Genomic DNA, 26,844 nt, shown 5'->3' on the forward strand with positions numbered 1-26,844 from the left:
TATACAAAACATTTGCTTATTTTGAAATTGAAGATAGCAACAGAAAAGTCAGGACGGAGCCATGTTACCACTGTTTTCTGTCTTCTTTTAACAACAGTTAGTGACCTGAGGAGAGCAGCTGCTGTTTTGAGTTTCTTCCATTTTTCTCTGATATAAGATTCTAGCTGTTGAACAGTCCTGGGTCTCCATTTTCTATTTTTCACTTTCATGCAAAATATTTTCAGTGGATGAAAGAAACATTTGCCATGTCTGCAGGCAGGCCAGTTCACCACCTGGACTCTACTACTACAAAGCCATGTTGTTGGAATAAATGCAGTATGTGGTTTAATATTGTCTAGCTGATGCAAGGCCTTTACTGAAAAGCCCGTCGTCTGGATGTGAGCATTGTCGAGTTAGAAACTTGACGCCTAAGCAGCCAGTTTGATAGGAAATTCCATCAGAGAAGAAAGTTTTTGACCTGAGCACTAAGAACAAGCAAGTCATCCTCATTAATCCAAAGGATGCCATGTCCATGTTTTCAAAAAAATTCAAATTCTGATTCGACTGACGACAATTGAGACAAAAAACCTAAAATCCGAGTAGAAAAAAGTTATATTTTTTACTGTAAAAACCACAAACATGTTTAACAAATCATTTTTGAAACTTAAAATGCAAATAGAATTGTACATTTCTAAAAATTATGCACACATTTTGCAAATATCTGGTACATGGCACTATGTACCTAAAAATGCACACATAAGACTGAGAAGAACACCACAGGTATAAACCCTGCAGGTAGGGCTGCCACAAACGATTATTTTGATAGTCGACTAGTCACCGATTATTTATGCGATTAGTCGACTAATCAGATCATCATCCACTGGACGTAAAACTACAGCTTATTGCACCAGCAGCATCTGCTTTTATATAACTATCATTAGCTTACAGCTTTAAGCTTTTAAGGTGCTAACTAAAGATAAAGACAAGATGATAGATTATTCAATTTTAATGAAATTTGCAGATTGTTTCGGTGAAGTTTAATAAACTCCTTGCTATCTAAAATATAACAGGACACCGGAGTATATTCTCCAGTATCTCACACTTCTGATAATCAGCTGTCTGCTTGACGTTTATTCAGCTGTGTAAAAAACTATAACTTTAATCTCAGACAAACCGATTTACTCAGGAACAAATAAAATACAAAAAAAAAAAAAGCCAAACAACAACATTTTTAATTTATCTAAGTGACTCATATATATTTAACCTGAGTAGCGAAAGACGGTGGTGGGTTTGAAAACAATTTGCCGGGAATCCGGTCTTCTCACGGCGCTAGTGACCTAGCCCCCGGCTAGCTATCGAGCTAGCGGGTAACAGACGTCTCCGAAAACGTCGGAGCGCTTTTGAAAATATGTGGTGTCCTGATAAACTGAGCGATATTTGAGGTTTACACAGCTACATTCTCGCCTGAAAATATGTTAAACGTTTATTTTGTGACCCGGAAAGAATAATACGAGTAATATTAAAACTAACTAGCTGCCGCCATTGTTGGAAACTAAGCTGGGCCGCGCTATGAATTCTGGGACACAGCTGCTTCTTCTTCTTCTTCGGGGTTTAACGGCAGCTGGCATCCTTGTACGTGCAGTGCTGCCATCTTCTGTTTCAGTCCGTTATTACACTCTTAAATCCTGCTATTATTCCTGCGTCTTTTGGGATCTTACAAAGCTTCAAACGACGCGTCGACTATTAAATCAGTCGTCTACGATTTTGATAGTCGACGTAATCGTGACTAGTCGACAAATCGTGGCAGCCCTACCTGCAGGTATGACAAATCTCTCACGCATCAAAACTTGCTCTCGCTTTCTTTCGCTCGCTCGCTCTGACTCGCCAGTGTCACTCCTAAAACCTCCACCTCTTCCCAAACAACAAAATGCCACATGTTGCCACATCATTTTCGATTGGTCAACATGGTACATTTTTTCACTAATGGGGAAGGAAAGGGGTGTTTTGTCTTTTTCTCTCACAAGATAAAAAGGAGTTTTGCTAGCGCTGTCCTTAAAAAAACACTGTTTTTACAGTTTCTTCCCACTGTAAACACTACTATTTTATTCAGAAAAAAACATTGTGTGTATTTTTTATCATACGTCTGTTTTACGTGGCCTGTCAACACAATTTAAAAACTGGTATAAAGTTTGAAGTCCGCACTTTCGACCCAAGTTGAAATGGAGACTCTGGGTCGTTGCATCTTGTTGCTGTGTTGTCCTAAATTGGTGGTTGATTTTTGGCGCGTCAGCATCCGTCAACCCTCAAGCGTTGACCAAGTTGAGCATGCATTTCTATTGTTGAAAGCTAAATTTGAGACAGAAAGGCCTACAAACAAACAAGACCTGAAAGTCACTGCAGTAAAGGCCTGGTAGAGTATTAAAAAGGAGAAAGCAAGCATCTGTATTAGAAATGAACATGATGTTTTTTTTCTCACATTTTTATGCCGTGTTTTCATTCAACCTACTGAATTGAAGCTGAAGGTCTGCACTTAAACTGCATCTGAGGGGTTTTATTTAAAATTCATTGTAGTAATGTACAAAATTAATATGTAAGAAAATGCAGCAAGATCTTTTGATTTGTATGTAGCTCCCCAAACTTCAATTTATTCCGGTGTATCTAAGTGTCAGTATCACTAGCATAACTGTTTGAATTACACTGGCGTACGTGGGCGACATGCTCATAGAGAATTTCTAATAGTTGATGAGATGTTTTGTTTTGTTTTTTTAATGTTCGAGTTTTGTTTTTTTTTTTCATTTTATGTTTTTGTTTTTGTTCTCTTGAGACTTTTCAGATCAAAAGATCTGTAAGGAGGAAGAGGTTCCTGCAGACCAACAGGTCTCTAACCATGAAAGGATCTCCAGTCTGGGATCAGGAGGATCGAAAGCCTCCAGAATTTAAAGAGGAGCAGGAGGAACCCTGCACCAGTCAGGAGGGAGAGCGGCTTCTTCTAAAGGAAGAGACTAATAAATGTATGGTGACTTCTACTCATGAGGAACCTGAACCAAGCAGTGACTTTCTTTCTAACAACTGTCCTCAGCCAGAGTGGAGCCAAGGCCAGGAAGAAAGTGAGCATGTGCACTCAGGATCAACTACAAATGCAAACACAAAGAGGAGAAATCAGAGAAAGCAAAGTGGAGTAGAGAGCCAGCTCATGTTCATATAGTCAGTGTAAGCCTGACACAAGTAGAAGTCTGTAAAATGTGAGATTTGTGGAAAAACCTTCAGTATAAATACAGACTGCTTAAACCATCTAAGAGTCCATACAGGTGAGAAACCTTATTCTTGTAGCACCTGTGGGAAACGATTCATTCAGATGAACGGCTTAAAAACTCACATTAGAACCCACACAGGTGAGAAGCCATATTCTTGTAGCGCCTGTGGGAAAAGCTTTAGTGGCGCGTCAGCATTCAGAGTTCACATGAGAATCCACACAGGTGAGAAGCCACACTTGTGTAAAATATGTGGTAAAACATTCAATCAGGGGGCACACTTGAAAAGGCACATGAGAATCCACACAGGTGAGAAGCCACATTCTTGTAACACCTGTGGGAAAAAAATTCAGTGATATGGACAGCTTGAAAACTCATATGAGAAACCACACAGGTGAGAAGCCATTATTCTTGTAGCAGCTGTGGAAAAAGATTCAGTGACATTGTGTGCTTCCAAAACTCACATGAGAATCCACACAGGTGAGAAACCTTATTGCTGTAGCACATGTGGGAAAGGATTCCGTCAGCTGAGCCACTTAAAAACACACATGAGAATCCACAAAGGTGAGAATCCATTATTCTTGTAGTCTGTGTGGAAAAAAAATTCAGTTGCCATTCTGTTCTTCAAAACTCACATGAGAAGTCATACAAGGTGAGAAACCTTATCGGTGTAGCACATGTGAGAAAGGATTCCGTCAGCTTGATCCACTTAAAAACACACATGAGAATCCACACAGGTGAGAAAGCCATATTCTTGTAGCGCATGTGGGAAAAGCTTTAGTGACGCGTCAGCATTCAGAGTTCACATGAGAATTCACACAGGTGAGAAACCATATTCTTGTAGCGCCTGTGGGAAAAGCTTTAGTGACGCGTCAGCATTCAGAGTTCACATGAGAATTCACACAGGTGAGAAGCCAAACTTGTGTAACATATGTGGTAAAATATTGAGTCAGACAACAAACTTGAAAAAGCACATGAGAATTCACAGTACATGAAAGTGGAGGAAAGAGTTCAAATGGAGCAATGTTTCAAAGCGGAGCTTCACTACAATATATGAGGGAAAAGATACCTCATATTTTAGTTCAATTTTGTATTTTATGTCCGTAACAGTAACAACTGTTTGTTACACTAATTGGTTTGTTACTATGATGAATGTTTTTCTGTACAGATAACTGTACAGATAACATGTATATATTAATTGTAAATGTTAATTTTTTTTTTTTTACCTAATCAACTTTGTTATAAAAAACATTTATTATTTTTTTATTGCAAACATTTAATTCATCAGTCATTCTGGTTTTCCTACAAAAGATTTGAAATCATTCAAGTAATACCTAAGACCAAAAATCTGGAGTCATTATGGACTGGAAGTCACTTCATGTTGTGATGTTGATTTAGTTAGTTGTGCTTTTTATTTATGTATATTCTGTAGTATTCATTCCACCTCATTTAATTTCTGTATTTAATGTATATAAGTTTAGATTAGTTATTTATAGTTGGTTTACACAGCTTTGTGTATGTATGTGTATGCATATGTAATGTATATATAGACGTGTGTGTGTGTGCGTGTGTGTGTGTGTGTGTGTAAGAGAGAGATTTACATTGCTGTGCTTGAGAGCCACCATCTACTGGAACCAAATTCCTTTCTGATTTTTATAGTTTAAAAAGAAATGTCAAAAATGATTATAACCAGGTCTTTGCAGCAAACAACATAACAATGTTCTCCTTTAATTAGCTTTTTTCCACAATTTGTTTCTTGGTGTCTGACTATGTTTTATATAAATTGAGAAACTATTTATTTAAACTCAGATTTTACAATGGACTTTTTCACCCAGTGTGCTTGAATTTGGGTCTGTTATACTTAAGCCCAGTACCCTGTTCAAATTCTTGGGCAGTCTACAAAGCATTGTAGTTTCATTTGTATTGTGAGAGATGTTAGATTGGGGGGTATTTTATATTCTCGTTTTCACATATTATAGAAATAGAAATAAAAGTAAATTGAAGAGACTGTTCTCTGATGCAAATGTATGTTGACATATGTGACTTCATCCCTCAACTACTGACGCTCACCATGTTGTGTAATGGATGTGAAAACTTTGCCTGTGTTGTTACAACTGGCAAGATGTGCAAAATAATTCAGCAAATTAAAGCATCAGCTTGTTCCATCACCCAGCTTGTTCAATGAAAGTCCGATGCTAAACTGGAAATAGAGATAATTCGCCTTCAAAAGTAAATTTTAAGAATATGGAAACCATATAAAATTGCTCAAATACTGAACACAAATCATATTTCTGACACACAGTCTATGGGTGTAGCCTCCAGAGTCACACAACGGTTTTGAATGATCCTGTTATTTAAGCAGAAGACTATCCCACTATAAATGCAGGTTTTCTGTCCTACAGAGGCTCTGAAATCATGACTCTCCTCCAGAGTCCAGACCAGATTGACTCAGCTGCTCTTTATTGGAGTCTCTGCTGAGTTCATTAAACTGCGAACGACTGAAGTCTTTAATGGTGTAAGAGGTTTAAATTTTCTTTTAGTTTGTCTTTCCATCATTTTCTTTATGCACTGCACATAGATTAGCTGTCAGTTGAACTTTATGGGCAGAGCGCTACCCTAGTTTTATTTTTGTTTTTTGTCTGCAACTTAATGGAGTTAAACAGAAATTAGCAGAACCTTCTGTTCGTTGATCATATTGATGTGGGGGTAGGGACAGGCTTAGGGCGTCGGGGGATTCCCCAGGAGCATCTTCCGTGGAGGGCTCAACCCGGGGTTGCGGTCATGGCCTGTTTAGGGCTCTGTTGGCTCTTAGGTGACGGTTTCCTCGTGGATGCGTGCAGTGGGCCTAGGGGAGGGTCTGTGCTGACGGACATGGGTTACTGACCTGGTAGCCTGGCTGCCCCTGGGTGGGTCCGGGACGGGCGTGGGGTTCTGGGGGTGCGCCTTCTTCTTGGCTGGGGCCCTGGCTGGGCCTTGGGGTTTGGGTCCTGGTTGGTGTGTCGCCGGGGTTGTTGGCGAGCGGGTGTATGGGGGCCCAGCCCTGGCGCAGGGTGCCGCCAGAGCCACCTGGGGGACTCTTCAACTGGTGGGGGGGGTGTTACATCTTGCAGGAGGTCTCCTCTCTCCAGGAACTCACTCTGCAGGAGGGGGAGATATAGGAGAGGTGGAGGAACATCTCAGCCTGGGTGTCTATTGTCTTGTGTAGTCTGGAAGCTGAGTGGATGACAGAGTGGGTGCAGTTTTCTCTGTGGTGGGGTCGGGTGGGCTGTCCCGGGCTCTGTGGGGCCGGGCGGCGCTGCTGAACCGGTCCGGATGGGCCTGGGCCCCCTTTCCCTGGTGGGTTGCAGAGTATGGGGGTGCCTACTGGGGTCAGCGGGGGAGCTGGCCCCAGGGAGGGGTCACTTGCCCCTCCCTTCCTTCCCTCCCCATCTCCAGCTGCCTCAGTCTTCCCGCTCCACCACAATCACCCACACATGTAGGTCCTTGGGGTAAAGGTGTGTCACCAGGGTGCAGGTAAGGCATCCCCCCCTCTGTCCCCTTCTGGCTGCCTGTCCCTCAATTTTATCCCACAACTTAGACATTACTCACACTCTCATAACACATACATATAGGATCTTGGGGGTGTGCACACTACACGGCATCCAGAAGACCTTTAGGGTGTACAACCTCACCCCTAGCATTGTTGCCCACCTCTCAATTTTAAATACACATAGACAATGAGGGCTATCAGGAGGGGCTATGCGCTTAACTGCTGCTCTCTGGCAGGTAGCTCCATGCCCTCCTGGGTTTTAAATGCACTTTAGAACACACATGCATCAACACTACATATGAGCGGGCGAAGGGAGGTTTGGAGTCTTTGTATCTGTGGGTGCCTGTTTGTCTGTGTCTATGTCAGGTCGGGTATCAGAGGTCTTGGTCTCTTATGCTGATCCGATACCAATACTTTGTACAAAAACTTATTTTATTTATTGTATCTCAAATTATAGCTTCATAATGATTACAGGACATCAGATTACTTGTTCTTATCACTTAAAAATGCAGAATTCATCATATAGAAATAAAGAAACTGAAGCTGTGCGCTATTTGAACACGTTGCCTGCCTGCAGCACTAAAGGACTCCATGAGAGACGTCTGTCTCGCCCTAGCAGCATCTGTCCCTGTCCTCTCCTCCTCTTCTGTTCACCTCAACATACGCTCATCATATTCTGTGATATGATTTATTCTGAGGTGTTTGACAAGGTTAGTGATGTTGCCACAACACCTCACTTTCTTGCCACATGTATTGCAAACCATGTCTCAGCTGTTTGTGGAGGTAAAATACGTCCACACATGACTCCATTTATGCTCAGCCATTATTGTGAGTGCACACGCCAAGGGGCTGCGACACATTTATGCAGCCGTATTTCGCACATGACTATGAAAGGTGGAAGAGGAAGTAGTTCCTTCCTATGTAGACAATCCGAATGATATAGTTTCTTTCCACTGTGTTCCTGTTAATGATAAACTACAAACTTACCCTAAATTACTAAAATATCGATATTTTATTATGAGAATCGATTCTAGAACATAAATGACTGGTATCGTACGAATCGATATTTCAGTATCGAGCTGCACATTACTATGCGATACCCTCACGAGCAGTGTTGGTCAAGTTACTTGAAAAAAGTAATCAGTAATTACTGATTACTTCCCCAAAAAGTAATCCCGTTACTTTACTGATTACTTATTTTCGAAAGTAATTAATTACTTAGTTACTTTTTAAAAACACGATTTACAACCTGAATAGGTAATAAAGTGATAGATCTTTCAGCCCAATTCTACTTTTTCTGCATAATCCATCATACAATAATAATAATAATAATAATAATGGATTGGATTTATATAGCGCTTTTCAAGGCACCCAAAGCGCTTTACAATGCCACTATTCATTCACTCTCACATTCATACACTGGTGGAGGCAAGCTACGGTTGTAGCCACAGCTGCCCTGGGGCAGACTGACAGAAGCGAGGCTGCCATATCGCGCCATCGGCCCCTCTGTAATCAAATGGAAAAGTCTCTTTTTAAAACTTGTTTTATTAGTTTTAATCTTTTAACTTTATGCATCAAGCAAAAATTTAATTATATGCAACATTCTCTGACTTGAATAAATTAGTTTAACATTTAAACCTATTTTCTGCACATTCCAGCACATAAAAGAAAATAGTTTTTGTGTTTACACTCACTCTTTCAAATAGATGCAAGTAAAACACAGCAGAAAATAAATAAAGTCAAAGACTCAGCGGTCCTGTTGCTCTATTTTCACCTGTAAAGCAGGAGTGGGGTAGGCGGAGGTTTACCCTGGTGCAGGTGTGCCGCGGTCAGTTGAAGAATCCATGAGTTTCTCTGTGAATTTCCCATTACGTCGTTGCGCACTCGGTGCTTGCTTGGAAGTTTAGGGGGTTTTTTCGCTGTAAAAAGAAGTTTTCTTCCCACACACAACGGACACTAATGTTTTTGTCACTTTTTATGGAATCAAACTCAAAGTAAGGTCAGTACTTCCACGCTTTAAACGCTGCACGCTCATACTCTCTCCGCACTCGATATATGATCCATTGTTGATCTGCACACAGCTGTTGTCACTAACGGCGCACTCGCTTACGTCACTGTCGTGAGCCATTCTCGCAAAAAATCACGGTTTTAGTAACGCAGTAACGCAGCGTTCCTACGGGAAAGTAACGGTAATCTAATTACCGTTTTTGCAATAGTAATCCCTTACTTTACTCGTTACTTGAAAAAAGTAATCAGATTACAGTAACGCGTTACTGCTCACGAGGGGCGACCAGGATTTCAAAAAGGTTTGATTTTCTTTCAACCATACGATTGCTGATTGGGAGCTGGTCGTGAGGTGTTAATCACTTCTTGTTACCCCATGTATACTACAAGACACACGATTAAGGCGAAACTCGGGCCGATCCCCAAAACGGTCAACGCACAACTGAAAAATCATCTCAAAATGGGCCGAAAATCACACACTGTATGCCCAGCTTAAGTGAAGAACAGATTAGCTGTATACTGAGGAGGGTCAACCAACATTCTCAGCCCTGCCAGGTTAACCCTTTAACAACTTAGCGTTGTGTGTAGAGATTGAAAATCTCTCCTTTGATTTTTTCCTCGTACTTTGTTTTTTGGTCTTTTCGTCAAATCTGTCTTCGTACGGACCTGCCGAGTTCTTCGTCATTTTGTACATAACTGTTTTTGGGGCAAATAAAATGCAAGTAGGGATTAAAACCTCAGAATTAATGATTACCGGTGCTGGAAATGCTAGTGTTTGATGCAGTGTCTTGATGTTGTTGCCACGGGTACCCACAAAGCAATGCGCGAAAGTCACGTGGTCTGTCAATCTCTGTTGACTAAGAACCAAAAGGCTTAATACTAGTGATGGGATTTTCGGCTCTTTTTAGAGAACCGGCTCTTTCGGCTCGGCTCACTAAAAAGAGCCGGCTCTGGAAATAAAGACATAAAATCAGGACTGACAGAGATGGGGAAGAAGTCTCATTGTGACAAGTAAAGTTTATCTTGGCTGGCTGGGCAGCTCTCCTGGTGCTCAGCACCCCCAAAGCTCTGATCCTAGAATCGCCCCTGAGTAGTGGAGAAGTCCAGTGATATCTGATCAGGTCATTTCTAGTTGAACATGGCAGTGTGAAGACTGATGTGGCTTCTTCTGAGGCTTATCTTCAACCCAAACAATTGTGTGAAATTTTGACTCAATGTTTTATCAAAGCTGCCCAACCTGTGACCCAACAGATTAGTCAAGCTGTGGAGTGAACTGAAGAACCCGACACATCATCATCCCAACTCCTGAGTCATGACTTTTGCACCAATATTTGGTCACAATAACCCGATTTACGAACCTACAGCTTTTACACAGAAGTTGATTATGAAAATAACCCAGCATTTTTTAGTGTGTATGAAAAGTTTGGAATAATCTGTAAATGAGACATATAACTTTAACAGTTATAACCAGCATAATCCACTTAACCTGCCAATGAAATAACAGTTACTGACTCATAAACACACGACTCAATCATATGAAACTGCGTGACAGCGGCAATGTTTTGCAATCACCCCCTTACAAATATCCACTGTGGGCTAAGGGCATGGTCACTGAAGCAAAGTTCCTTTGAGTGCACTTGATTATTGTCTCTAGACGTCCTGAGAACAAGTCAGAGGATGAAAATTTAAACACCTCCTGCTATGAACAATAAAGGCATGTGCCCTATATTGTCACACATGAGACAAGAGTATAAGAACTAACTGTCAAAAGCAACTTGAAAAACAAACAGGTGACGAAGGAAGAGACGTTATAAATCTCTGTTATTGTTGCTCGGTTTTCTTTTAGGAGCATTTGGAATTTTCTGTTTTGTAACTAAAAATATAAAAAATAAATGGACTACATTTGTTCTCAGCTCAGTTTTGAAAAGTTATTCACTATGTTCTCTCTTTATATGGAGTATTTTAAATACTGAAACAAATAAAAAGATGAATTAATTTCGCAGACTTAGATTATTTTAAAAGACCTTTTAAAACACACTGTTTAAAACTGTTTAAAATGCGAAGCAAGCTCTGTTATAAGAAGTACTAATCACACATCTTTCCTCTTAGAATTAATCATAGCCTGATAATCCTCCCTCCTCTTCCTGCTCTCTGACTCAGCACCTACTGTCTGTCCATATATTTCCTTCTTCCCTCCCCTTCAGGTCTGCACTTTGAACATGGCTGTAATCAATGTGCAGCGACGCAGAAGAGCTAACTCATGTTGTTTAGATAAGAGCTCCGAATGCTTTCAATTATAAGGAAGTGAAACTCATACAGTCGCTGATACTGAGAGGAGAAATGGCGCAGAAAGGAGTTCAGCTGGACCAAGAAACTTTCTCTTGTTCGATCTGTTTGGATCTGCTGAAGGAGCCAGTGACTATTCCCTGTGGACACAGCTACTGCATGAACTGTATTAATGGCTTTTGGGATGGAGAGGAGGAGAAGAAAACCTACAGCTGCCCTCAGTGCAGACAGACTTTCACAGCGAGGCCTGTCCTGGTGAAAAACACCATGTTAGCAGTTTTAGTGGAGGAGCTGAAGAAGACTGGACTCCAAGCTGCTCCTGCTGATCACTGCTATGCTGGACCTGAAGATGTGGCCTGTGATTTCTGCACTGGAAGAGAAATGAAAGCTGTGAAATCATGTCTGGTGTGTTTGGTCTCTTACTGTGAGAAACACCTTCAGCCTCATTATGATGTGGCTCCATTAAAGAAACACAAGCTGGTGGAGCCCTCCAAGAAGCTCCAGGAGAACATCTGCTCTCGTCATGATGAGGTGATGAAGATGTTCTGCCGTACTGATCAGCAGAGTATCTGTTATCTCTGCTCTGTGGATGAACATAAAGGCCACGACACAGTCTCAGCTGCAGCAGAAAGGACTGAGAGGCAGAGAGAGCTGGAGGTGAGTCGACAAAACATCCAGCAGAGAATCCAGGACAGAGAGAAAGATGTGAAGCTGCTTCAACAGGAGGTGGAGGCCATCAATCAGTCTGCTGATCAAACAGTGGAGCACAGTGAGAAGATCTTCACTGAGCTGATCCATCTCATCCAGAAAAGAAGCTCTGATGTGAAGCAGCAGATCAGATCCCAGCAGGAAACTGAAGTGAGTCGAGTCAAAGAGCTTCAGGAGAAGCTGGAGCAGGAGATCACTGAGCTGAAGAGGAAAGATGCTGAGCTGAAGCAGCTCTCACACACAGAGGATCACATCCAGTTTCTACACAACTACCCCTCACTGTCAGCACTCAGTGAGTCTACAGACTCATCCAGCATCAATATCCGTCCTCTGAGCTACTTTGAGGATGTGACAGCAGCTGTGTCAGAGGTCAGAGATAAACTACAGGACATTCTGAGAGAGGAATGGACAAACATCTCACTGACAGTCACTGAAGTGGATGTTTTACTGTCAGATCCACCAGCAGAGCCAAAGACCAGAGCTGGATTCTTAAAATATTCATGTAAAATCTCACTGGATCCAAACACAGCACACAAACAGCTGTTATTATCAGACGAGAACAGAAAAGTAACATTCATGTATCATCAACAATCCTTTTTGGATCATCCAGACAGATTTACTGGATGGTGGCAGGTCCTGAGTAGAGAGAGCCTGACCGGACGTTGTTACTGGGAGGTGGTGAGGAGAGGGGGAGTTTTTGTAGCAGTTGCATATAGGAATATCAGCAGAGCAGGGATTCGAAATGAATGTGGATTTGGTCGTAATGACAAGTCTTGGGCACTAGATTGTTCCAAAAATAGTTACACATTTTGGCATAACAACACTGAAATTCCCATTTCAGGTCCTTGTTCCTCCAGAGTAGGAGTGTACCTGGATCACAGAGCAGGTATTTTGTCCTTCTACAGCGTCTCTGAAACCATGACTCTCCTCCACAGAGTCCAGACCACATTCACTCAGCCGCTCTACGTTGGGCTTAGACTTTACACCAATTATGGAGATATTGCTGAATTCATTAAACTGAAATAGACCGAAGACTTTCATATTGTGGGTTTAAATCTATATTTTAGTTTCCATTTTATTTTCTCTCCATCATTTCTGCTCTGCACCGAGATCAGCTGTCTGTCAAACATTATGGGTGGTACTTTGACATCTTCATTTTGTTCTCTTGATGTTTTTGAGTTTTTAAAGGGGATCCTTCCTGTGTTTGTTTGTCCATTGAAGGTACCAGTGATCGATATGAATTTTATTTACACAAATATTTCTCCACCTGTTTTTGTCTTCTACTTCATGGGCTTTAACAGAGAAATTAGCAGAACATTCTTTGTCAAGCAGTTTTTTTTGTCTTTACTTTAGAAAGAAACAAATACATTTATCTGTTTGGTATATTGACACACACACACACACACACACGTCTATATACACACATACATACACAAAGCTGTGTAAACCAACTATAAATAACTAATCTAAACTTATATACATTAAATACAGAAATGAAATGAGGTGGAATGAATACTACAGAATGTACATAAGGTGCAGCTGCAGTTTGGCAGTGGGAGCAGTGTGACATAATATAATCTGAATGCTTATTTGCTGATTATATTGTTTTATGGATAAGAGAGGCCCAACTCTGAGTACAGTCTGTGCCAAAAGTACTGACAGGAAACTGCATGCTTTTGCAGAGAACATGAGTTGCGGGCAGAAAGTGAAACTAAGTAGGGTGTTTGATCGAAACTTAAAGTGTGTGTGACGTCTAGAGGAAGTATATAAATAACTAGGCTTCCTGCTTGTGCTTCAGACCTGAGCTTGTGTGTTCGTGTGTTCAGGTCTCCCTTCCCGGTAACGTAAAATAAAGATCATTTTTTGAGTTTGACCACTTTGAGCCGTGTCTTTCTTTGCCGTAAGGAATACAAAGAACTGGGATTTAATACAGGTCAACTGTTTAGAAGGGAGATGGCGAGGGGAAAGAAACTGTTCCTGTGTCGGGTGGTCCTGGTCTGCAGGCTTCTGTACCGTCTGCCAGAAGGCAGCAGGTCAAAAAGTCTGTGTCCAGGGTGTGAGGGGTCTGTGATGATTTTCCCTGCCCATTTCCTGGTTCTTGAGAGGTACAGCTCCTGGATGGAGGGCAGGGGGGCGCCGATGATCCTTTCTGCTGCCTGTACAGTCTGCTCCTGTCCTGTTTAGTGGCTGCACCATACCAGACTGTGATGGAGGAGCACAGGACAGACTCAATGACTGAAGTGTAGAACTGGATCAGCAGCTCCTGTGGAAGACTGTACTTCCCCAGTTGTCTCAGGAAGTACATCCTCTGCTGGGTCCTTTTGAGGATGGAGTTGATGTTGGTCTCCCACTTCAGGTCCTGGGAGATGGTGGTACCCAGGAACTTCAAGATCTTCACAGTAGACACCGGGCTGTCTGATATGGTAAGGGGGAGCAGAGTTAAGGGATGTCTCCTGAAGTCCAATTGTAGTGGCAATTCCTTTTGTTTGACCAACCAAACATCCCGCAATTAAAAGTCCACAAGCCACTGCTGCACTGCGATAATATTCCATATGCAGGCAAAAGAAGTCCACTGTCCAAACTTGAAAGTTGCGTTTTTATGGTTTATTCATCCAGTTTGGCAATAACAAGATCCATTTTTAGTTACTTCCTGCTGCTTCTCCTGCTCTGGTAAAAACCCATAGGCTCACCCCAGTGCATGCTGGTCCTATACCAGTCTCTTTATTTATAGAAACAAAATGGCCCTACAGCTTTTACTGACTAATTTAACAAAGTAACATCAAACAAACAAAACATTGAAACAAATATTAACCTACAAATAAACTTGTAAATAAACCCCAAAATATAAGTTAACTAACAACGAACTTTAACTAATTTCAAAAATAATAAAAAATAAAGAACAAATAGCTCCAACACCACTGTCATCTCTACAGTCTTAAGAGTGTTCAGCTCCAGACTGTGCTGACTGCACCAGAGTACCAGCTGCTTAACGTCCTGTCGGTATGTAGATTCATCACCATCTTGAATGAGGCCAATGACGGTGGTGACATCTGCAAACTTTAGGAGTTTAACAGCCGAGTTCTTGGAGGTGCAGTCATTAGTGTAGAAGGAGGACACATCCTTGAGGGGCACCAATACTGAGGGACTGAGTTTCAGAGGTGATCTCCCCCAGCCTCACTTGCTGCTTCCTGTCTGTCAGGCTGGTGATCCACTGACAGGCAGCTGGTGACACACTGAGCTGGGATAGTTTGGAGGAGAGAAGTTCAGGCACGATGGTGTTAAAAGCCAAACTAAAGTCCACAAACAGGACCATGGCATAAGTTCCCGGGCGGTCGAGGTGTTGCAGGATGTAATGCAGCCACATGTGATATGAGACTAACTTCACTGGAGGACTAATTATAATATATAACAATATAAATATAGTATTTCCTCCTAGAAGAGATGAAAGACACGCTTTTGTGTGGATGAGTGTAGCGTTTTACTTTTCTGAGGCCCTTGCAGAAGCATCACTTGGTTCATAGGCCTTGTCTTCTGAAAAGCTCTGGAATGCTTTACTGAATAAAATAAATGACTTTGCTCATTTGACTTCAGTAAGGCAGACTGGGAAGCATTTCCTTCTAACTGTGAAAAAGCCACAGAGAAATTTGAGAAAAGCAGGATGGATGAATGGAATTACAGTTTATCTGAAATTATTGTTTAGTGCAAATAGTTTAGTGCAAGAAAAATAGTGGAAATGACAAACATAGTAGCTGCTAGAGTGATTAAAACAGGTCCAAAATGAAGTTCAAGACTGTTCACAAAGGAGCTCAGATATGTGTTAAGGAGTGAAGAAAATGAATGAAATGATAAGGAAACATACAGAAACTTCAGTTAATGAAGATGACACTAAAATCAATCTAAAGGCTGGAGAACCTGTGGGGTGGGGGGTGGGGGGGCATTGAGGTGACTGTTGTTGTGATTTGGCGCTATATAAATAAAATTAATTAATTAAATTTAATAAGCACTGGGTCTTCTGAATGTGGATCCATCATCAAAAAAACAGCATGTGGAAAAAGCAATAACAGAATGAAAAGAATGGGTGTCATTACTTTACATGTTTAGACAGTCTGTTCCAGTTGTGCTGCAGAATATTACAGACTGTTTAAGTCAATACTTGGCTTGGATCACTGGGGAACTAAAATTCTTTATTCGGGTTTCTGCAAAGCACTGGACTGTTTGGAAGGACTTTTATTTGGACTACGAATGACCCGAGGAGGGCAGCAGTGCGCCAGTTCTACTCGAAATTCTAATAGAAGAAGTATAGCGGAAATGACGTCACTCAAACTCCACAACAAACAAACAACAGTGGTTTGAGAGTTTTTCAAGGTAGAAATCTGCTCGGAGGTTAAGAAACAATCGACCAGGGTGAGATCAACCATCAGCGCAGACTAAATTCAACCAGCAGCTCATCACATAAGTGCGTCCCTTTGATTTAAACGGTAAGATTTTAGTATTAAACACGCGGACGAAAGAATCTGTGAGAGAAACCTTCAACTCGCACCACGTGGTTGCCGTGCAGATGTTGTAGGTTATTTATTTTAAAACTGTGGAACGCGCGGTACTTGAGCTCTTTCTGGTCGTACGCAGGAAATCTCCTTTTTTTTAAAAGATTAAATAACATAGCATTGTGGAGGTATGCAAAGACAGCACCAGGGTTCTCGAGGCTCTTCTGGGAGCCTAAGTATAGAACCGAATAGTGGGATTGTAACGCGCTCTGAGGGTCTCGAAAAGCGCTATATAAATGCATGCCATTATTCCATTATTAAGTCGACCATAAAAACGTCTCCCCGAGCGTGAGTCCTCTATGACGAGCTACCTTTCCTTATCGCCAGTGGGCTCGGCCACTATAAAGGGATGGCGGGCTCGTTTCCCCGAGCCTTAGGCTGCAATGGCTGATGATCGTGCCGCGATCTCAGCCACCATCGATGAGCCTTTTCTGCGAGTGAACGGTAATTCTTCGCGGCCAGTGTTCCGGATTAACTGGCGAACAGATGTGTGGTAGGCTTGCTTTTCAGTAGCCGCTACCGACAAAACAGCAAATAAAACCAAATGTGTCATCCGTGACATTTATAAGGTTACCTCAAACACACTCCCTCAGTCTTGTTGCTCTTTAATAACAAAATGTTTAGAAATGTCGCGAGTTTACCTGGTGATATTCTCGTGCGCGAGGCGATCGCGAAAACGGCAAACAATTAACACCACGCCGATGTTGTTCACAGGACAGCAAGAGTAAACGATCGGGAGAATCTTGTCTTCGTTATTGTTCCCCTCGTACGTGTTATTACTCCGATTTCAGCGTTTTCGCTGCACAACTAAAACGTGCAGTTTACTTTATGTTCACTCAAATTGAGTCAACTAGCGCCACCTGTGGTCAAGTGCCTAAAGCCTACAGTCAGATTAACTTGTGACACACATCTGCACCTCGTTTGAATTTGTTTCATGCACAATACATTTGCCATGTTAATGTATTCTCTACACAGGCAGGCTATGATAACAGGATGTGAAATATTAATGTGTCATATATTTGTTCAAGACGTATTTCTTTGTTATGGGAAAGAAAATTAAAATCATGATAATCAACAGGACTGGTGATTTCAATAACTTTGTGTATATAATTTGGCATTTTATACTGATGTAGGCCAAAAATAAATGCATAATATAATTATATAAAAAAGGTTTATTCGCAAGACACAAAAACAGAAAAAATTGAAAGTTACAAATGTATTGTGCTGCAGATGTCTGTGTCACAAGTTGATCTGGCTGTAGGCTATGGCACCTTGCCACGGGTGGCACTAGTTGACTCAACTCCATTTGACTGTACACAAAGTAAATTGCATGCTTTTGTTGAAAACCGAAAACTACTGCTCTATAAGCTTGTTATTTGCTTTTGAAAATAAAATGTTATGTGCTTTCATCTATAGGGTTAGTTATATAAGTGACTTAGTTTATAAATGTTATTATCTGGCTTTTTCAGTGTTTTATTGTTTCCTGAGTGCATCAGTTTGGCTGAGATTAAAGTTACAGTTTTCACACAGCTGAATAAACAGAAAACTGAACAGAAATGTGAGATGATTGAGAATTTACTCCAATGTCCTGTTATATTTGAGGGAGCAAAGAGCAGACTGCTGAATTGATTGTCTCGGTGGTGTTTAATCTGCAAATTTAATTAAAAGTTTAATGAACTATCATCTTGTCTTTATTTTTAGTGAGCACATACGTTAAACACTTTAAGCTGTAAGCTAATGATAGTTATGTAAGAGCTGGTGCGAGCTGGTGCAATAAGCTGTACGTTTTACAACAATGGATGCATGATGTGATTAGTTCACTATCTCAAAAATAATCGTTTGTGGCAGCCCTAGCTGGAGTACCCAGACACACTGAGGAGCAGAACATGCAAACTCCTGAGTCGAATTAAGAATCTTCTTGCTGTGAGGCAACAGTGTTAACCACCATCCCACCATGGTGATTCTATATTTTTACTTAAGTACAGTTTAAATAATTTACATGATATTAATTTATTATTGTGACTGCAATTATTTCGTAGTTTGAAAATAATGAAAAACAAAACAAAATACTGCAGCTTTAAGCACAAATCAGCAAACAAAGTGAAACAGCTTTTAATTTGAAATTTGGACTCAGATCATAGTCAGGTGGTGAGAAATACTCTAAAATCCTCCATCTAAATATAATTAATGATATAATTACTTTTGGTTGTTACTGTGGCAGGTTAAAATGACAAACAGTTGCGCAACTGTGAAGCTGTGTGTGTGAATGTGTGTGTGAATGGGTGAATGACTGAATGTAGTGTGAAGCGCTTTGGGGTCCTATGGACTAGAAAAGCGCTATACAAATGCAGGCCATTTACCAAGCTGGCAGCAGCTACCTGAAAGTTTTTGTATTCTTAATTTTGCTTATAAAAGTATCAGAACTTGAGTCACTCACACGGTGCTCTTGAAACATTTGTCACATTTGTTCATTTTTAATTTCTCCCGTTATCACTTGTCTCTTTTCAAGAATTCTCAAAACAGAATGAAGAGTAAGGATGAGGAGGTTCCCGCAGACCAACAGATCTGTAACCAGGAGAGGAGCTCCAGTCTGAAGCAGGAGGACCCAGAGCCTCCTCAGATTAAGGAGGAACAGGAGGAACTCTGCACCAGTCACGAGGTTGAACACATCATGGTCTGGACCGGGCAGGAGAGGCTCAGACTGCTGGATACCATCTGGAAACCTGAAATACAGATACAAAGCAAAGGTATGTGAAACTATCAGGAAGGCAGGAACGAGTGAAGCATCAGTGATGTCTGCACTGGGAAGAAGGAAAAGTAATATCTGTTATTGTTGCTCAGTTTTCTTTTAGGAGCAGTTGACAGTCCCACAAATTGTGGTTTTCTGGAAGCAGAAACGATGTCTCACAATGTCTACAAGGGGTCACTGTAGACCATAGATTTGCTTCATAGCATGTGGCTCGCAAGTTTGCTAATAGTAGGCAGTGTTGGAAAAGTTACTTTTAAAATGTATTACAGAATATATGTATTTTGTAATGTATTCAGAACTCGTTACTCAGTGAGTGTAATGTATTCTGAATAGAGATGGCACGATACCACTTTTTTATGTCCGATACCGATATCATAAATTTGGATATCTGCCGATACCGATATGAATCCGATATAATGTTTTTTAATCAACAAAACTGGTTTTTTTAAATATCTTGCTGCATTTTGTATAAGTTCATACTCAAGTTTAAAACAACAACTACACTAAAGCTATTCTGTTATACCTGTATACAAAAAAAATATTTCATAGTTCAGCAATACTGATCAATCTAATAAACTTAAACCTACACCATCCTCCCTATTCTGGTATTTTAAAGAGTACTTAGCATAAATATTAAGCAACCTAACTAATAGGGTTCCAACTCCCAGCAACAACAAAAATAAATAAATAAAAAATAGGGAACCACCCCTCACGCGCCACCTCATGATGCTTAATCGACGTAATCAACCTTAATTTGATGCAGTGTGGAAAAAAAATGCACAGAAATCAATTATTTTTCAAGAAATATTAAATAGATTCAACATCTTTCTTCAACAAAATTGCAGACTGCACAGATGGTACCTTCCCAAAGTAAAAAGTACTATAGCTTACTAGGGTATATTAGACTTAATAGTCACTATATACAGTAATTGACTTCTATTCATTTTACATCAAATTAAAACTTTGGGTGTCAGATAATTATTTATTAAAAGCTAGACATTTTAAATGAGAATAAGAAAGAAAAGTATGTCTTTGTGCCCCCTTTTCCCTGTTCATGCCCTATCGGCCCCCCTGGCTAAACTTTGCTAGATCCGCCCCTGCACAGTTACCAGCGTCAGCTACGTAGAAAAAGCTCCTGGTGTAGAAAGTAATATTAAATAAATTCTAACAACAGCTTATCAAGCTTAAACGTTCTGCTGTTGTTCAGCCGCTGGTTTCCTCTTTCTGGTGCAAAGTGGGCCAAAAGCAAACTAGAGACACGGACTAGCGACAGAAAAGCCGATCAGCTGATCATTAAATGGTAAATGGCCTGTATTTATATAGCGCTTTACTAGTCCCTAAGGACCCCAAAGCGCTTTACATATCCAGTCATCCACCCATTCACACACACATTCACACACACTGGTGATGGCAAGCTACATTGTAGCCACAGCCACCCTGGGGCGCACTGACAGAGGCGAGGCTGCCGGGCACTGGCGCCACCAGGCCCTCTGACCACCACCAGTAGGCAACGGGTGAAGTGTCTTGCCCAAGGACACAACGACCGAGACTGTCCAAGCCGGGGCTCGAACCGGCAACCTTCCGATTACAAGGCGAACTCCTAACTCTTGAGCCACGATCGCCCCATTAAGCAAGTAATTAAGTAAGTTTCACGATTGAAGTAGCAGCCGGAGAGCGAGAGGCAGTCGTTTGTTAAGCTTAACGCAGGAATGCTTTACAAACATTCAGAGATGGACTTACACACTTGCTTTACTTCTCTCGGGATAACTTTGTCGGAGATGAAATGCCAGGTTGCTAGCGAAGCTCCACATGCTATCCAGACCACCGACAGGTCCCGCATGCCACAGCTGCTCTATCACGTGATGCATACTGCTCTGACGTGCTAACGTTCTGAGGTGAGTTACGGCGTGTTGCAAGTTTTGCGAGGTGCTTTCGTGATATTTAATGGATCGGATTACATTTTTTATTTTTCTCCGATATCCGATCCAGTAATTTAGGTCAGTATCGGACCGATACGTAATATCGGATCGGTCCATCTCTAATTCTGAATACTTTGGATTACTTAATATATTAACATGCTTTTTACAACTACATGAATTGCTGTGTGATTTATTACTATTACTGAAGGATACTCGCCATACCAGTACTTTTAAATCTTAATGTAAAATGAGTATCAGTAGGTTGGACATTAGGTACGGCTACACTTTTTGCTGGGTCTCATATAGAAAACTATTCCGCGCGTATATGAAACAGGTCCGTGGCTCCGAACCGTAGTAAAGGGAACCCCGGGGTATTCCGTTACTACCCAACACTGTTGGTAAGGCACAAATATGGCAAAACTAACAACAGTTAAACTAAAAAGCAAAACAGTTCTTTAACCTAATTCCTAATACAGCTGGGTGTAATTGTCACAGGACAGTACAGCCACTGCTAGGAAATTAGTGCTAAATAATTTTACCAACAAAGTATGAAAAGTTTGGAATACTCTATAGATGAGACAAACAAATATTACTAATGTAGGATTCTAATTAGAACTTAAACTTTATTTTCAGGGGTACAGGAATAATATAAACTAAAAGGAACAAGCCGAAGTGTGTTGGTTGAGAAAGTAGAAACAATCTTGTGTCTAGTTAATGTTGAAACCTGAAAATGAGTTCATATTATGATGCTGATTGTCTTTATTTGTTAATGGATATAAAATTTCTACAGATACAATTGGACATTGTAGAAGAAAAACAACAAAACAAACAAATATACAAAACATTTGCTTATTTTGAAATTGAAGATAGCAACAGAAAAGTCAGGACGGAGCCATGTTACCACTGTTTTCTGTCTTCTTTTAACAACAGTTAGTGACCTGAGGAGAGCAGCTGCTGTTTTGAGTTTCTTCCCATTTTTCTCTGATATAAGATTCTAGCTGTTGAACAGTCCTGGGTCTCCATTTTCATATTTTTCACTTTCATGCAAAATATTTTCAGTGGATGAAAGAAACATTTGCCATGTCTGCAGGCAGGCCAGTTCACCACCTGGACTCTACTACTACAAAGCCATGTTGTTGGAATAAATGCAGTATGTGGTTTAATATTGTCTAGCTGATGCAAGGCCTTTACTGAAAAGCCCGTCGTCTGGATGTGAGCATTGTCGAGTTAGAAACTTGACGCCTAAGCAGCCAGTTTGATAGGAAATTCCATCAGAGAAGAAAGTTTTTGACCTGAGCACTAAGAACAAGCAAGTCATCCTCATTAATCCAAAGGATGCCATGTCCATGTTTTCAAAAAAAATTCAAATTCTGATTCGACTGACGACAATTGAGACAAAAAACCTAAAATCCGAGTAGAAAAAAGTTATATTTTTTACTGTAAAAACCACAAACATGTTTAACAAATCATTTTTGAAACTTAAAATGCAAATAGAAATTGTACATTTCTAAAAATTATGCACACATTTTGCAAATATCATCGGTACATGGCACTATGTACCTAAAAATGCACACATAAGACTGAGAAGAACACCACAGGTATAAACCCTGCAGGTAGGGCTGCCACAAACGATTATTTTGATAGTCGACTAGTCACCGATTATTTATGCGATTAGTCGACTAATCAGATCATCATCCACTGGACGTAAAACTACAGCTTATTGCACCAGCAGCATCTGCTCTTATATAACTATCATTAGCTTACAGCTTTAAGCTTTTAAGGTGCTAACTAAAGATAAAGACAAGATGATAGATTATTCAATTTTAATGAAATTTGCAGATTGTTTCGGTGAAGTTTAATAAACTCCTTGCTATCTAAAATATAACAGGACACCGGAGTATATTCTCCAGTATCTCACACTTCTGATAATCAGCTGTCTGCTTGACGTTTATTCAGCTGTGTAAAAACTATAACTTTAATCTCAGACAAACCGATTTACTCAGGAACAAATAAAATACAAAAAAAAAAAAAAGCCAAACAACAACATTTTTAATTTATCTAAGTGACTCATATATATTTAACCTGAGTAGCGAAAGACGGCGGTGGGTTTGAAAACAATTTGCCGGGAATCCGGTCTTCTCACGGCGCTAGTGACCTAGCCCCCGGCTAGCTATCGAGCTAGCGGGTAACAGACGTCTCCGAAAACGTCGGAGCGCTTTTGAAAATATGTGGTGTCCTGATAAACTGAGCCGATATTTGAGGTTTACACAGCTACATTCTCGCCTGAAAATATGTTAAACGTTTATTTTGTGACCCGGAAAGAATAATACGAGTAATATTAAAACTAACTAGCTGCCGCCATTGTTGGAAACTAAGCTGGGCCGCGCTATGAATTCTGGGACACAGCTGCTTCTTCTTCTTCTTCGGGGTTTAACGGCAGCTGGCATCCTTGTACGTGCAGTGCTGCCATCTTCTGTTTCAGTCCGTTATTACACTCTTAAATCCTGCTATTATTCCTGCGTCTTTTGGGATCTTACAAAGCTTCAAACGACGCGTCGACTATTAAATCAGTCGTCTACGATTTTGATAGTCGACGTAATCGTGACTAGTCGACAAATCGTGGCAGCCCTACCTGCAGGTATGACAAATCTCTCACGCATCAAAACTTGCTCTCTCGCTTTCTTTCGCTCGCTCGCTCTGACTCGCCAGTGTCACTCCTAAAACCTCCACCTCTTCCCAAACAACAAAATGCCACATGTTGCCACATCATTTTCGATTGGTCAACATGGTACATTTTTTCACTAATGGGGAAGGAAAGGGGTGTTTTGTCTTTTTCTCTCACAAGATAAAAAGGAATGTTTGCTAGCGCTGTCCTTAAAAAAACACTGTTTTTACAGTTTCTTCCCACTGTAAACACTACTATTTTATTCAGAAAAAAACATTGTGTGTATTTTTTATCATACGTCTGTTTTACGTGGCCTGTCAACACAATTTAAAAACTGGTATAAAGTTTGAAGTCCGCACTTTCGACCCAAGTTGAAATGGAGACTCTGGGTCGTTGCATCTTGTTGCTGTGTTGTCCTAAATTGGTGGTCTGATTTTTGGCGCGTCAGCACATCCGTCGACCCTCAAGCGTTAACCAAGTTGAGCATGCATTTCTATTGTTGAAAGCTAAACTTGAGACAGAAAGGCCTACAAACAAACAAGACCTGAAAGTCACTGCAGTAAAGGCCTGGTAGAGTATTAAAAAGGAGAAAGCAAGCATCTGTATTAGAAATGAACATGATGATTTTTTTTCTCACATTTTTATGCCGTGTTTTCATTCAACCTACTGAATTGAAGCTGAAGGTCTGCACTTAAACTGCATCTGAGGGGTTTTATTTAAAATTCATTGTAGTAATGTACAAAATTAATATGTAAGAAAATGCAGCAAGATCTTTTGATTTGTATGTAGCTCCCCAAACTTCAATTTATTCCGGTGTATCTAAGTGTCAGTATCACTAGCATAACTGTTTGAATTACACTGGCGTACGTGGGCGACATGCTCATAGAGAATTTCTAATAGTTGATGAGATGTTTTGTTTTGTTTTTTTAATGTTCGAGTTTTTGGTTTTTTTCATTTTATGTTTTTGTTTTTGTCTCTTGAGACTTTTCAGATCAAAAGATCTGTAAGGAGGAAGAGGTTCCTGCAGACCAACAGGTCTCTAACCATGAAAGGATCTCCAGTCTGGATCAGGAGGATCGAAAGCCTCCAGAATTTAAAGAGGAGCAGGAGGAACCCTGCACCAGTCAGGAGGGAGAGCGGCTTCTTCTAAAGGAAGAGACTAATAAATGTATGGTGACTTCTACTCATGAGGAACCTGAACCAAGCAGTGACTTTCTTTCTAACAACTGTCCTCAGCCAGAGTGGAGCCAAGGCCAGGAAGAAAGTGAGCATGTGCACTCAGGATCAACTACAAATGCAAACACAAAGAGGAGAAATCAGAGAAAGCAAAGTGGAGTAGAGAGCCAGCTCATGTCATATAGTCAGTGTAAGCCTGACACAAGTAGAAAGTCTGTAAAATGTGAGATTTGTGGAAAAACCTTTCAGTATAAATACAGACTGCTTAACCATCTAAGAGTCCATACAGGTGAGAAACCTTATTCTTGTAGCACCTGTGGGAAACGATTCATTCAGATGAACGGCTTAAAAACTCACATTAGAACCCACACAGGTGAGAAGCCATATTCTTGTAGCGCCTGTGGGAAAAGCTTTAGTGGCGCGTCAGCATTCAGAGTTCACATGAGAATCCACACAGGTGAGAAGCCACACTTGTGTAAAATATGTGGTAAAACATTCAATCAGGGGGCACACTTGAAAAGGCACATGAGAATCCACACAGGTGAGAAGCCACATTCTTGTAACACCTGTGGAAAAAAATTCAGTGATATGGACAGCTTGAAAACTCATATGAGAAACCACACAGGTGAGAAGCCATATTCTTGTAGCAGCTGTGGAAAAAGATTCAGTGACATTGTGTGCTTCAAAACTCACATGAGAATCCACACAGGTGAGAAACCTTATTGCTGTAGCACATGTGGGAAAGGATTCCGTCAGCTGAGCCACTTAAAAACACACATGAGAATCCACAAAGGTGAGAATCCATATTCTTGTAGTCTGTGTGGAAAAAAATTCAGTTGCATTCTGTTCTTCAAAACTCACATGAGAAGTCATACAGGTGAGAAACCTTATCGGTGTAGCACATGTGAGAAAGGATTCCGTCAGCTGATCCACTTAAAAACACACATGAGAATCCACACAGGTGAGAAGCCATATTCTTGTAGCGCCTGTGGGAAAAGCTTTAGTGACGCGTCAGCATTCAGAGTTCACATGAGAATTCACACAGGTGAGAAACCATATTCTTGTAGCGCCTGTGGGAAAAGCTTTAGTGACGCGTCAGCATTCAGAGTTCACATGAGAATTCACACAGGTGAGAAGCCAAACTTGTGTAACATATGTGGTAAAATATTGAGTCAGACAACAAACTTGAAAAAGCACATGAGAATTCACAGTACATGAAAGTGTCAAAGGTGGAGGAAAGAGTTCAAATGGAGCAATGTTCAAAGCGGAGCTTCACTACAATATATGAGGGAAAAGATTACCTCATATTTAGTTCAATTTGGTATTTTATGTCCGTAACAGTAACAACTGTTTGTTACACTAATTGGTTTGTTACTATGATGAATGTTTTTCTGTACAGATAACTGTACAGATAACATGTATATATTAATTGTAGATGTTAATTTTTTTTTTTACCTAATCAACTTTGTTATAAAAAACATTTTTTTTTTTTATTGCAAACATTTAATTCATCAGTCATTCTGGTTTTCCTACAAAAGATTTGAAATCATTCAAGTAATACCTAAGACCAAAAATCTGGAGTCATTATGGACTGGAAGTCACTTCATGTTGTGATGTTGATTTAGTTAGTTGTGCTTTTTATTTATGTATATTCATTAGTATTCATTCCACCTCATTTAATTTCTGTATTTAATGTATATAAGTTTAGATTAGTTATTTATAGTTGGTTTACACAGCTTTGTGTATGTATGTGTATGCATATGTAATGTATATATAGACGTGTGTGTGTGCGTGTGTGTGTGTGTGTGTAAGAGAGGGATTTACATTGCTGTGCTTGAGAGCCACCATCTACTGGAACCAAATTCCTTTCTGATTTTTATAGTTTAAAAAGAAATGTCAAAAATGATTATAACCAGGTCTTTGCAGCAAACAACATAACAATGTTCTCCTTTATTTAGCTTTTTTCCACAATTTGTTTCTTGGTGTCTGACTATGTTTTATATAAATTGAGAAACTATTTATTTAAACTCAGAT

The 26,844-nt window shown here is 40.4% G+C and overlaps 2 protein-coding genes and 1 pseudogene across 3 annotated transcripts; all 3 read left to right on the top strand.

Moving 5' to 3' along the window:
* LOC113010253 (zinc finger protein 2-like) overlaps nucleotides 1-4,291 on the top strand; it is a 12,240-nt pseudogene extending 7,949 nt beyond the window's left edge.
* Nucleotides 4,292-10,817: 6,526 nt separating this feature from the next.
* Nucleotides 10,818-13,131, top strand: LOC113010240 (tripartite motif-containing protein 16-like). Its single transcript, XM_026149225.1, has one exon. The coding sequence runs from the start codon at nucleotides 11,104-11,106 to the stop codon at nucleotides 12,781-12,783; it is 1,680 nt and encodes a 559-aa protein (XP_026005010.1). The 5' UTR covers nucleotides 10,818-11,103; the 3' UTR covers nucleotides 12,784-13,131.
* Nucleotides 13,132-15,768: 2,637 nt separating this feature from the next.
* Nucleotides 15,769-26,476, top strand: LOC113010254 (zinc finger protein 501-like). Of its 2 annotated transcripts, XM_026149250.1 has the most exons (4): nucleotides 15,769-16,235; nucleotides 18,811-19,048; nucleotides 24,617-25,855; nucleotides 25,940-26,476. In XM_026149250.1, the coding sequence occupies exons 2-4, from the start codon at nucleotides 18,826-18,828 to the stop codon at nucleotides 26,026-26,028; spliced, it is 1,551 nt and encodes a 516-aa protein (XP_026005035.1). In that variant the 5' UTR covers nucleotides 15,769-16,235; nucleotides 18,811-18,825; the 3' UTR covers nucleotides 26,029-26,476. The 2 variants fall into 2 exon arrangements, with proteins under 2 accessions (XP_026005035.1, XP_026005034.1); XM_026149249.1 differs by having other exon boundaries at nucleotides 24,617-26,476.
* The last annotated feature ends 368 nt before the right edge of the window (nucleotides 26,477-26,844 follow it).

This window comes from Astatotilapia calliptera, chromosome 18, assembly GCF_900246225.1.
Source record: "Astatotilapia calliptera chromosome 18, fAstCal1.2, whole genome shotgun sequence".
Lineage (NCBI taxonomy): Eukaryota > Metazoa > Chordata > Actinopteri > Cichliformes > Cichlidae > Astatotilapia > Astatotilapia calliptera.